The sequence below is a fragment of the Daphnia carinata genome, chromosome 9 (genome assembly GCF_022539665.2).
Source record: "Daphnia carinata strain CSIRO-1 chromosome 9, CSIRO_AGI_Dcar_HiC_V3, whole genome shotgun sequence".
In the NCBI taxonomy this organism is placed as follows: domain Eukaryota; kingdom Metazoa; phylum Arthropoda; class Branchiopoda; order Diplostraca; family Daphniidae; genus Daphnia; species Daphnia carinata.
Genome location: NC_081339.1, coordinates 2,565,997 through 2,579,047, shown reverse-complemented (window position 1 = coordinate 2,579,047; position 13,051 = coordinate 2,565,997). Strand labels below are relative to the sequence as shown.

Sequence of the window (13,051 nt, the reverse complement as noted above, 5' to 3'; positions counted from 1 at the left end):
ACGAATTTCTGTTATACGACGCTGGTTCATTTCTTGTGGCTCTCCGAACAAGAAATGGTCGATCGAAACGCTTGGGAGAATTCCCGACTACGAATCATGTACATGATTGGGCTGTAAACACTATGCACTAATAACAGTTCACGAAGGTACGGCAAAGCAGACTGCGCAAACGAACACCATTGACGTGGTTGAACAGTAGCGATTTGATGATCTCGACAAATCCAGTCACCCATGCACACGATCGAAAATGGCAAGCTGAAAAAGCACAGAGACATGACCCCACACGCCAGTGTCACAGTCGCTTCAACTTCCAGCCGGTTTATGCGATTCTGTTGGTGATTGGAAATGTGCCTCGTAAGATCTTTCCTCAAACAACTCCTGGCCTTGAAGTAGATCTGCACTTGGGCCATTATGGTAAGTAACGTTAAGCTATTCAAGCGAAAAAGTTAAACAAAAGTTTGCAAGTGAAACGTTACTGTGCAGCGAGAACTGATCGATTACCTCAAGAAGACGACGGTTGTCCACTCGAGAACTTTTGGGTCAACACCGCACCCATTCAAGGGAATCATTTCGGTCCAGTAAGGTAGAGTAGACAACAATATAACGAGCGTACAAAAAAACAATTGAACGAGTACAACAAGTTTCACGTTCACGGTTTCTCGATGGAAAAGCGGATAAGTTAAAGCAACCCATCGATCCAGTGTGGCCAGTAATAGGTTGACTAGTATCAGCTGTCGCCATATTTCAAAGCAAAATTTTGGTTTAATAAGAAAAGGGAATGTCTTAAATGTATGTGCTAATCATGAATATAATTACAGTATACGGAATTCCAGCGGTAATACGGAAGATGAGGCATGCTTGTGCGCTCATCAACACGAAAGCCACGAACTCAATTATTGCATTGGCCAGAGCCAGCAGGTTACTTTTTAGCCCAACGATAGAATTAGTTAGTTTTTACTAAATATTTGTCATAATTATTTTTATTGCATACCAGAAAATGACACCAAGCCAGAAGGTATTGCGAGGATTTCGCAATCGGCGCTGTCTAATAATCACGTTGGCTACCATAACATTGAGGGGAGATCCGATCCCAGCACAAGCCAAATGAATAAACTGCCGGACGCCATCGAGATCTGGTGGATACGACTCGAAACCCGTCTCCTCGTGGTACAAACAAAATATATATATAAATGGCTGTAAAGAATGAATAGCCAAGACGGAAGAATATTCTATTTTTATAGAATTGCCTGGTTCCAGCCACTCGTAGCGTTGCAGTCATTACAAGGTAGCGTGTTCGTCGTTGATCCTAAAAAGCCGTCTTTTTCCGCATGGTTTTCCATGATTTTCTGCCAACTTTGAACTACATGTGGAATCAAAGAAACAAATTCAGTTTTCGTTTGTACAGTTTTTCGCACATCCTTCCGGCAATTTCCAATCCTTTGAAACAGAGCGCGCCAAGTGCTACTGATGTTCTGGGGCTGGGACTCTAGCCCAACGGCGGTTGACAACTTGTAAATTAACCAGAGGTGTCCTTCCCACTTTAGTCACATGCTGCGTCACCAGTGGTGACGTCAGGCCATGCTGGATCGCGCATGAGCGCCCTTTTTCTTCAGCTTACGATGCACAGAATAATACAATAAGTATCTAAGACTAAGATATCTTAGTAATTATTTTGTGCTTTTCCATTTGTTGTTGAGAATCTTGCTGAGAGCACGAATTTCTGATCAATAGAGCTCATTTCCTGTAACGACTTTTGAACAACCAATGCAGAGATCTCTGCAACCAATGTCCGTTACGGATTCTTATATGGCCCAAGGTTGGGAGCAAAACTGCGTTGGTGTCTGTTTCACGTGCTTTTTCCCGACACTTTATATGAATCCAATATTTGGTACATCTCTTTGCACATCGTATCATAACATAAAGGGAAAAAATAATACAGAAGCAATCATTTGACTTTAATATTACTACATTTGTTACCATCACGAGTGTTATTGCTAAGGGAATACACTCCAGCCTTCGACCGTTTATCAATCCAATCTGTCAAATCTACTGTATTTATAACCCTGTAGAAGAGTAATTGGTGTCAATGTTTCATAAAGTCTGGCAGAAACTACAAAAGGTTCTCCCGAAATTTTCTAATATTCCATTTTTTATCAAATATAGAACGAAAAATCGCTCAATCAGTATTCCTGTGGGATTAGGCAGCGACGCCATTGTGTAGTATTTCACCCATCTTCTGCTGTGACGTTTTCCATTACCTAGAAAATTTAATGTGAGGATAATAATTAAAATTTATATTTATCTGTGACATGTTTGCACTGCCACATCTAGTTCGTGACAAAAATAATTTAATCTTTTTTCTACCTCCTCTACCTCATGACATTGGCAGGATAGCTTTACTGCAGCCTGCTAATGAATGCGTCTGCTGGGGTTTCTCAGTTTTTCGCCATGCTTTGCCATTTCGTTTTTCTTTTGTGCACACTTTTTCCCCACGACGAGATTTAAGCAAGAATGGAACAAGATTGCGGTAAGTCCACAAGTTCTCCTGTGTTTATCTGATCTACGTCGTAATGTTATTTGTGCATGGAGAACCATAAAGGCAGAAATCGTGTCAACCTCTTCCTTTCCTGGTTGCATGTAGCCCACATACGCATTTGACATTGTAGGCACTGTGCTAGAAAAATAGCCGCTAAAAATCTATACACGTACTGTCTAATCAATGCATTATTTTTTAGTGTCAGAACGTACATGAATCATGTGTTTTTTTTACCATCTGCTAAATATTAATATGCCGTCATTTGTAAACAAATGCACAACACGAGTACGTCAATGCTTTACTATTCACGTCACAATATCTGCAATAGCTTACCCCAAGAATATTTTTCCTTGTATTTATTTGCAAAATGTCAAGTTTGGGGGTGGGGAGACTTTCACTCTTCCAGTACAAGGTTCACCACCAAGGCGTTTATTCCAGTAAAATCCGATACTATTATACATAAAACCTTCGTCTAGAATTGAATGTTTTCTGTTGTTACTGTTGTACTGTAGGGACGACATGTAATTTTATTTCTCCTGATTGCCAGCCGGCAAACGTTGATACCGATCAACAGATGGTATATTTGCCTTGGTACGTAATGCTTGTCTGTAAGGATGTTATATCAAAACAAACAAATTGCGTGGTACAAACATTTCCTCAATTGCTCACGTTCGACTGCATCCTTGTAAAGTTAGAAGTAATTATAATATGCAGCCATTAAGATAGATAACGTTAATTATCGTAACACAAAGGTAGTTGAATGGCTTAGGATAACATTGTATACAAGTACATTGTAGGCAGATGCCCTTTAACTTTTGGCGTCACACCTACGAAAAGAACACAACTTGTATTCGGAGAAAAACGTGTTACGCTTGATAACGTAGTTATGCGAAGAAGATAGGTCTACTACAGCATGAAGCTTGGAGTTAATAGGCTATACATTACTTAGGTGCACTTTATCAATATTGTCAGCGTGAAGAAAAAAGGATCTTTAAATTAGATTACTCTTTCTTTACGTAATTGAAGAGCAAACGGTGTCAAATGCATCTAAATGTTCTTTAAGAGACATAAAAACTCGCAGAGAACATGGCTAGTTATATAGACGTAGAGCAATCATTTTCTTTTGTGTTGAAGTCTCCTGTTTCCTATCGCTCGCTTTCGTGCGTGTAGACTTAGAAATGTCGGCTTTTGGTAATCGACTTTTTGTTGTTTTTCGCGGTTGTCGTATCACGCTCAACTAAACGTGTGGACTACGTGACGCGGATGACATTGAACCAAGACGTTGACCTTGAACGGCAAAAGTAGAGGGAAGTAAATAAGCCTTGTATGCGTATTGGGAAGCTGACATTCACTCGGGAGAGCTATAACATTAAGTGAATCATTGGTGTAAATTTCCGTACGAAAAGTACTAGTAGAACTATCTGATATTTAAAACAATCCCTTTATTTTTTAGAAGTATTCTTTAAGTGTGTTTAAGCAATGACGTTCGCACTGGACGGTTTTTCTTGTTTCAGGAAGGTTAAAGGTTAAACGTGCCATTATTGACAAATATGGCCCGTACTATTTTACGTTCGAATCAAACATCAGGTGGATGAAAGAAGGCCCACGGAGGGACACGTCTTCCGTTGCCGACTCTATTTCCGCACTGTTCTTGTCATGATGGTCGTAAAATCTGATTATGGATCCTTTTGGCTGTCGCTTGCATTCTATAGCTTAAGTTGGCGTTAAAGTATGTTTATGAAACTAATGTTCCCTTTTTTCCCCCTTAGATTTCTCATATCCCGCAATGTTGCTTCGTCATCGTGTTTAGGAGCATAGTTGAAATCCCTATTTTTAAGCTTATAAATACACTTACCTTGGAGTTTAAAGTGCTTGAGTGGAAAGGAGACGTCCAATTTAAAATTTTGCGTTGGCGGAAAAGCTGCCAAATCAACTTGGATGTAGGAATCACAATTTTGCAAGATGGGCCTTCTCTGGAAGAGGATAAGGGTAAATCGGAAGATGTTTGGTGAAACTATATAATTTCCCTTTTTTTTTTTATAAATAAAAATTCTCCAGGCTCGAAGTCCTTGAAGGTCCTGTTCTTGTGGGATTATTTTGAAGATTTGTTTCATGATGACCGAATATTGGCCTTGCTAAATATCGATAATGCTAACGATGATCCTCAGGAAAACCAGAGTGTTTTGCACACTATTATGCAGGTTTTCGCAGTAATTAGCGAGGTCACGGCCTTGAGCACCTGTGAGTCATGCTTACCGAAATCATATTTTGCCAATAAGACGCTTTATAAATCGAAATAGCCGAACCATTCCATCTGTTAGTTCCATTCAAGCTTGCTACGCTATTGGACCATGTTCTATTTTAATCTATTGGTGTTCGTCGCGCTTGCCATCATCCGGCTAGGCCGTTGCCAAGGTAATTCATCTGCCACGTGCCACCCTTGTAAAATTTTTCTAATATATGTCTTTTTTTTGTTTATCTTTGCCATTAACGTCTATAGTGGCCCTTTCCGATACGAACCAAGCAAGAACGAAGGCTACAGAATGGTTATTGAAAGAGTGGATTGAACCCCTTCCAGGCGCTCCTACAAGATTGACTGGAGGCTGGGACGATTCGAACACGATCCGCGTTTTAACCGCACTGCAATTAGCTGATAATGGCTGGCTTTTCAATCCTGCCAATAAGGAAAAAGCTGAGCTGGCAATTAGGCACATGAATAGTGAAATCCTCAATGGCCTCGTTAAGTAAGGCTCTGGATTTGTGACTATTTAATGAAAAATTTTTAACTTGTGCTTTCAAATTCGATCGAATCAATAGGAGTGCAAACATGACATCACTGCCTGCCGAAGAGGGTGCGCAATACATCAACGGCTTACTTGCCACCTGTCAGAACCCAGAGGTTTGTTCGATTCTCTATTAAACACCAAATCTTATTTTATTTATTGTTTGTTTTGTCTTTTAATTATAACATTCATTGAACTTTTCATGTAGAATTTTTACGGTCATAATTTAGTGACTATGTTAACTCGCAGAATTGATAGCATTCCTTCTGGATCCGGTACCAAGTACGTATCTCCAAAACATATTCTTTAATAGATTAGAAATATCTAAATGGAAATATTTCTTTTTTACTTGAAAGGAATGTAGGGCAAGTGATTGCTGCAGTTTCCGCGCTTTGCAATGCTGGAGCGCCTGTTCCAGCAGGAGCCATTCAGCGCATCAATAGCGAACTTAAACCTACATCAGGAAGTTGTCCGTTCTGCGTAGAAGGGTATGCGGTTTTGTTCAAATGTTTCTTCCATACATTAAAATTTTAAAATAGGATTTTTTTTTCATCCGAACCCCCATAGTTCCAGTATGGCTATTTTGGCCATGAAGTGTTTGAGAGATAGGGCTGGCCCAGTCGATCCACTAGTAGCCGGGATTAGTACTCGACAAATTGCGTATGTTAAGGGCAAGCAGGACAAAGACGGTGGTTTTGACGATCTTATTTCTACCACCATTGCTGTACAGGTTATGACGCAATTCTAAAGAAATCATTTTTGTTTCATCTCTATGATCCCAAGGATTTTAATTAAATCATATTCGAAACCTTTTCGTATCTAGGCAGCGAATGCAGTAGGAACAGTTAATCTCCCGATTAACGTAGCAGCGGCCCTTAACTACATTCTCCAGGATCAAGATAAGGAAACGGGAAGTTTTGGTAACCCAGTTTTTACGTCCATAGTGTTGCCTACGCTGATTGGCCGCTCAGGACTTGATGTTCGTACAGTCTCTTGCCCAGGTTAGTTTAGTCTTCTTGATCCCGGCCGCCATATATGACCAACGATAAAATGTTGTATACATACAGTATATATATGTTTCTTTTTTATGATCGCATTAGTTGCGAAAACTGCAGGCAATCCCATCCGCAGTGATCAGATAAGAATGCTACTTTCCATCGAGGATAATATCTACGCCCAAACGACTGTTGAAACTAAAGTAGACACTGCCCCTGGCCAAACCATATTACAGATAATGAACGAGCAATCTGCCAAACATCCACGGGCCTTTAAGTATGCGTATAATTTTTCTGCATTTTATTGGGACTGGTTTTTCGAGCAGGTATACATTAATATAATTTTATAATTTCCGCATTGGAACAGATTTGCGACGGAAGCAGTAAATGGGGGAACACAATTGACCGGATTAAACAGCGTGATTAACGACAGTAAAAATAACTGGTCATGGAGAGTATTCCGGATTCCTCCCGGGTCAAATCAAACTCCTCAGCCGGTTGCTACACTGGATAACGGACTGGGAACCAACGTACAAAATGGAGACAGAATAATTTTTCGTTTTGGGCGAGGATAAAACTAAAAATTTTATCCAGATGACTTCTTGCCATCTGGGAAATTTTGCGTTACATCTTCTTCTTTGGGAATGGGTGAACATGTTTGAAAATTATCAACAAAATAGGTACCAGAAAAAATGAAGTTTGATATATGGAACCAAATAAATAATCTTGAAGAATACTTTGTGTTAACAGAGTAAACAGGTTGACTAGAAGGTTCAGAAATTTATTGCTTCTTATTTGATTCCTCCCTCTCCTTAATGTCAATGTAACCAAGTTTGCGCCAAGCAGAACCTCCTTGCATAATTGCCAGAACCAACTTCAGGATTGCCACAGGGAAGAGCAAAACTACCAACATCTTGATCATGCTCATTCCCAAAACTGAAAAAAAAAATCAAATAAATATCAATTTGCTAGTTTGTGTAAAAACAAAGCAATGCTTACATGTATATCCATATGTAAAATGGAGGAGATAGAGCATGGAATAGAAGAGTTCATTTCCAGTGCACATACAGAACAAGAATGGTCTTGAAGTGTAGTAGAAACGCAGAAGAGCATTTTCTTCTTCACCGATGCTCTTGTGGGATGTCATGCCTGACATGACAGATGTATGAAGATGAATCCAATGGCAAGATATATCCACAACCATGACCAACTGGAAGAAAAACAGATAGCTTGGATAAAATGTTCCCAAAGTGGCCAGCAAACACATAGTGGCACAGCGGTCTGTCAACATGTCCAGCATAGCCCCAAACTTAGTACCTGTGAAATCAATCAGAGCTTGTTATGGAAATGCACCTTGTAATGCACACAACGAGTTATCCTTTCTACTTTGGTTTAGAATTCTTGCGGCATGCCCGTCGAATGCGTCAAGAAACCCACTAAGGATGTACAATGATGCAGCTAGAACATGATGGGTTGGCATAAAATACAAGGAGCCGATACCCAAGACGACACGAGCGTATCCTGTATAAGAAAATTAATAAGAAATCAAATGCTTATAGGGAAGAATTCTTAATATTTACCAATCAAATTGGGGACGAAGAGAAATATATTGTTGTCTGCCATCTCGGTCGTGAAACAGGGAAAGCTTTATTGGATTAGGAAATCTACCGACGACCACTTTTCAACGTTTCTGCTGTCAGTCTTGACATTTTTTGGTTCCAGCAATCGCCATAGGGGTGAATTAGTCTGGGCTTTTCTACGTCATCGAAAGATAATATAAATAAACTGACTAATTATTCTGATAAGAGAAAAATCGCGGTTCAGTACTAGAATATAAATTAGTTTGGATGACTGTGCCACGTAAAACGAACGATAACATGTATCATACAAGAAGAAATTTTTATCTGCAGGTTTTATTGAATCGGCTCCCTTCTCCGTAATCGATTCTAAAATATTAGTGAGCTCGATTCACATCAAGATGGCTGAGCCCTCCACAGAATTGCCAACTGCAGAAACAACCTCAGCCAGCGGGCCTTCTCTGCCAAATAACGCCAAAGTCAGGAATAAACTGCTAGCCCTCAAACTGAACTCGGTCAACGGCCCAAAAAAACAACCTAAAAAGGTGATTACGGCTGACAAAATCCTCGTTTTCTGGTGATGGGCCGCATTTTACCAATTCCGTCACTGTGTGTTTCATTTCTCTATATTTGTCGCGGAATCGAACAAAACTATTTTGATGGCCGTCGCTTTCTCATCTAAAAGTTGCTTGAAAAATGGGAAACATGGAAAAATTATATTGTCTTGAGTTAGTTGAATTAGTTTGATGTGTGGACCACACCAGATGGGGCTATGAAAGAGTAATGGTTGGATTTATTAAAATGCTGGTTATGTTCTTCCATATACAGGCAGCAGAAAAAGTCAGAATAGACAACCTCCCAGAAGCTGAACTACAAGCCCTATTGGACGAAGTGTTGCAGTATAGTGGAAAACGGGATGGGGAAAAAGGATCAGAACTTTTTCAAGTAATTGTTTATTTTCAAAGTTAAGATCGTAGAAATCAAGACAAGGACTATCATATCTCTTGAAAGTCTTCTACAGCAGCTGAAAATTCAAAGAAATTTTTTTTCTAGGCCTTATTAAGGGAGACACAAGAGTCTGGTGAAGAGAGTCCCCCTGCCTTCAGACCAACTCAAAACACATCCAATCCATCTGCTGCCCAGCAACGCAGACGGAGATCAAGGAAGGAGAGCAGTGTACCATTTTCTCATCTCAACTCAGGAGTATTGTCGGTTCAATCAAATACTGTGGCAGGCAGCAACAGAAAAGGAGGATCTTTACAAAATATTTCATCTCATAGCCAGAGGTTGTAATTTTGCACGTTAAACGTCCTGTTTTAGTTATGTTTGTAATCTAGTATTCTCTACAGTGAACGGGGTAGTGTGCGCCGGAGAAAACGTCACGACACATCAGACAGCGGATCGACTCTTGGGAGTCCACGCAAACGGGAAGGAGGATCTTTGCCCTGTGATGTAGCAAGAGGGTCGAACATCATTGTCAAACTCGATGAACTAGTTTTAACGAGTACAGAAAACATTCATACTGAATCTTCCCGTTTGACCGATGACTGCGTAATTAACATGGAAGGAATGCCTGAATCGGAAGATAAATTTCCTGAACGATGGAATAGTCGTCCCGTCCGCAGGATTGAATCTTCAACCTCTACATGTATAACACGGCCTAATCTGTTTTGCTAGCCTAGCGTTAAAACATTTGAATTCCTTTTTGATAGGCGGTGTAGAACCGATGGAGCAGGACTCAGAAATGTGTTCTTCCGAGAACGCTGGGCTAACGAAAAGCCTTTTATCAAAAGGTTCAAAAGAGTACGGCACTATTCGATGCGAAGTTGATGCAGCGATCCCTTTTGTACCTTTTGATTCTACTGCCAATCAAGAAGTAAACAGGCCCAATACAATAAATGGATCCTTGGTTGAAGATGGTATACCTCTCCAGCGGCGAATTCACCGTCATACTGGAGGTACAAAGGCCACACATTAAATTTAGCTAACGTAACTAAAACTCTAACGTCACAACACTCTTATCTTTTCAGGTGTTAGCGATGCTCGTATGGATGAGAACGGCAACCCTTTCGGGAGCGTCAATGGAACGTCTATTTCAACACTGTTGCAACGGACAAGCCCGCCCGGGACAAGCACTATCAATATGACATCGGTGAGTAATGGGAGCGGAATTTCAACGCCCAAAGGGGTTCAACGCATCAAGAACAAGAAGAAAGGCAAAGACGGAAACGTTTTATTAGCAAAAGAAATTCCTGGTTTCGTCGGAAATCGCGTAAGTTCGCCCAGCTGTTCGGCCCTTAAAAACGCAAATTGTTCAACGCTCTTTTATTTTCCATAGAACGTGGATGAGTTGCTCGAGTACATCGAGTCTTCTGAGAGTAACGGGAAAAAAGCTGCCGATAAGAAGACTGGACTGAAACACAATGGGACGCTGACGAAAGAATCGTCTGCTAAAGTGAAGCCCAAGGACAAAAAGAGTTCAAAGTTGCTTCACCGTCAAACGAATCCAAACCAAGCCGATTCGGAAGACTCTGATACGCCAGGTGGTGACTCTGTCAACTCCCCTGTTAGGAAAGACGAGGACTACATGTTCAGATCGAAAACAGAAGGCGTTGAAGAGCTCGAAGCGGCTGTTGCGGCAGCGGCCGCCGACTTTCAAACTGTGACGAAGAGGCAGCGTCGCAAGAAGCGCAACTCGCTTTCCAACTCGACCACTGGCAGCAAGACCAAAGAGTTACTGGAACAGTCGCACATGAACAACCTGTTTTACAACGCTTCGTCGCCTTCAGTGATGATGCGCCCGCCACGTCAAGCACCTGCTAATATATCAGGAAACCAAGTCGCCATTCAGATTAGCGGAGGCACAGTTGGAAACGGACTCGGTGGCAGCAATGAAGCGGCCAAGAAACTGGTAGCGAGCGTACCACCGTCTGAGCCGTCGGATTTGGATTCCGACGGTGGTGACAGTGTTCATTCCTTGCCCGTCCAGCCATCGGCGCCTCTCTTCCCTCCTCCTCCCTTGTATCATCAACCACCTCCTTCGGGGAACTCAATTTCTTACGCCGATATTATGCGATCGGAACAACACACCAAGAGTGACGTGGTGTTCCTCGCTGAGTCTAGTCAGCCTATCGATGTCAAACAACCCTGTGCCACCACTCCACCCGCCGTCGGCCCTGCTTCATTGACTGATCTTGTTGCCCCCGCCGCCCCATCTACTGCTGCGGCTAACGTGCCTTGCAACAGAACAGCGCCCAGATCGACCCTTTCAGGTGCGTCTTCATCATCACGTGGTACAGTACGGCCTGATTTCTAATTTTTTTGGTCTTGTTTATGTGTTATGATAGGTGTCCCTCTTCGAAGAGCCGCCTCCTTACCGCCCACCTCGCCGAGCGTCGAGACTCCACCGGTCGTGATTGTCGGATCGAGTTCGAGCACCCAAGTTGACGTGACATTTGGGTTTGAGTTAAACGAACAGCTGTTGGCGCTCTCAGTACAACCGTCCCCGCCGTCTCAGCCGCCAAAAGAAACTCAGACGAGCCTTCTCAGTTCGCCAGAGGCATACACGGAACCGATTATGGTATCGTTCTCGCCAGAACCAAGCTCAGAGACCAAACCAGAGACCGAGTTCTTCCCACCGACTTCAACTCCTCTGTCGTCTTCTCCCGAGATGTCCACTACACCCACCGCGGTCGATTTCGCTTCTCGTTATCGCGAACGGCCAGAACTGCTCAATCCTCCCCACTCACGAAGATCGTACGAGATTGTTGATTTCATCAGTCAAGGTACAGCTCCTGATTTACGCATTTAAAAGCGTTAGCTTTTTTATTGGTCAATAATGTTGATATTATTCGAATTGCAGCTTGGAAGCGAATTGAACGAAAGTTGGATGAACAGCAACAGCAACGTGGCGTCGGTAGTAATGGAGGCCTAGCGCTTCAGTCGAGTATTCGTGTGTACACGTTGGAGTGAAGTGAAGAATTTCAAGATAAAAATAATCGGCATCCAGACTCGCTGCCTCTCGGATACTGAGCAGCAAAACTTTTGTGATCGGAATCATACTTCGTGTGTGAATTTGTGACTCGCTCGTCAGACCAAACTTGAGTGCACCGTGTGCGCGCGTCCAAACCGGGCACCCTAAATACTAGAATCGCCTGTGAAAAATCAGTGACGACGTCCAACGCGAAAAATCGCGATGGACATCCCGACGTCGCCTATGTGCGTGCTTGGTTGTGTGTGACTTTCTTCGTCTTTCTCTTTTTCTTTGTTTTTTTTTTTTTTTGTTTGTTTGTTTTTTCTCCGAGTGTGTATGTATGTTTCATTTTGACTCTTTGATTTTCTTTTTGTTGATGTTCCAGCCGTCTAGTCGTGGAGGACGAAGGGTATCGTTTATCGAGAGAAAGTTATACCTCTCTTAGATTGGTTTCTCTCGTTTGCGTTTTTTGCGAGACAAATGGTGAAATACCTCCCTTCTCCTACTCCCTCGCCTAGTTGGCCTCCTCCTCTCCTACAGTTCCATTCAGCTTTTAGCTTCTAATATGATTGCCATCCTGCTCTCTCTTTCATTTCCTTTCGTTTTCCAGTAATTCCTCTCATGAGTTTGATCATTGTTATTTGAATACTTTCTTCTCTTCGTTAAAAACAAAACAAAAACAAAATAAAGCGAAAAAAAAAGCAAAAAAAAAAAAAAGTACAAAAAAACAAATAAGCAAAAAAAAAAAAAAAAAAAATAAGAAATGTCATCTTTGCACCCGTCCTTTGTTTTTGATTTCGGGGATACGAGAGTGAGCCATTTTTTTTTCTTTTCTTACCATTTCTCTCCCCCAGTAGCCGTCGTCATCCCAGTCTCATAATTATTTTTCTTTTTTCCAATTACACAGCGTCATCACGTTGATTCTGGAATTGTCTGGTTTTCTTTTTCTTTTGTTTCTAAAAAAAAAAAAATTTTTTTTTTAGATAAAAGAAAAAGAATATCATCCAAATTAATAACATGCATCGTTTTTTGTTTCTCATATAGAATTTCCGTTCATGTATTGGTTTAATTTCCATAATATTTTTTTTGTTTGTTTGTTGGCTTATTTTTTTTTTGGTTGTTTTTGTTAGTTTTTTTTTTTTTCTGTGATGCTCACTCTTGTTGTCCCCCACCCTCCCTCCCGTTGT

The 13,051-nt window shown here is 41.4% G+C and overlaps 4 protein-coding genes across 4 annotated transcripts; 2 read left to right on the top strand and 2 right to left on the bottom strand.

Annotated features, from left to right (window-relative positions):
* Positions 1-26: 26 nt before the first annotated feature.
* Positions 27-1,565, bottom strand: LOC130688410 (uncharacterized). Its single transcript, XM_057511395.2, has 4 exons — positions 992-1,565; positions 817-922; positions 502-731; positions 27-429 (listed from the first exon to the last, which is right to left on the bottom strand). Exons 1-4 carry the CDS (start codon positions 1,066-1,068, stop codon positions 27-29), a joined length of 816 nt encoding a protein of 271 aa, XP_057367378.1. The 5' UTR covers positions 1,069-1,565.
* A 3,235-nt stretch (positions 1,566-4,800) lies between these two features.
* On the top strand, positions 4,801-7,050 carry LOC130689096 (cobalamin binding intrinsic factor-like). The gene is made up of 9 exons (XM_057512109.2): positions 4,801-4,951; positions 5,037-5,280; positions 5,354-5,435; positions 5,528-5,601; positions 5,676-5,807; positions 5,887-6,049; positions 6,143-6,320; positions 6,420-6,591; positions 6,682-7,050. Exons 1-9 carry the CDS (start codon positions 4,888-4,890, stop codon positions 6,887-6,889), a joined length of 1,317 nt encoding a protein of 438 aa, XP_057368092.1. The 5' UTR covers positions 4,801-4,887; the 3' UTR covers positions 6,890-7,050.
* Positions 6,593-8,056, bottom strand: LOC130689097 (CDP-diacylglycerol--inositol 3-phosphatidyltransferase-like). Its single transcript, XM_057512111.1, has 4 exons — positions 7,895-8,056; positions 7,701-7,835; positions 7,314-7,631; positions 6,593-7,250 (listed from the first exon to the last, which is right to left on the bottom strand). The coding sequence occupies exons 1-4, from the start codon at positions 7,935-7,937 to the stop codon at positions 7,096-7,098; spliced, it is 651 nt and encodes a 216-aa protein (XP_057368094.1). The 5' UTR covers positions 7,938-8,056; the 3' UTR covers positions 6,593-7,095.
* Positions 8,057-8,271: 215 nt separating this feature from the next.
* Positions 8,272-12,362, top strand: LOC130689095 (mucin-17-like). Its single transcript, XM_057512108.2, has 9 exons — positions 8,272-8,436; positions 8,720-8,836; positions 8,945-9,177; positions 9,241-9,539; positions 9,604-9,849; positions 9,922-10,163; positions 10,230-11,163; positions 11,239-11,676; positions 11,754-12,362. Exons 1-9 carry the CDS (start codon positions 8,293-8,295, stop codon positions 11,861-11,863), a joined length of 2,763 nt encoding a protein of 920 aa, XP_057368091.1. The 5' UTR covers positions 8,272-8,292; the 3' UTR covers positions 11,864-12,362.
* The last annotated feature ends 689 nt before the right edge of the window (positions 12,363-13,051 follow it).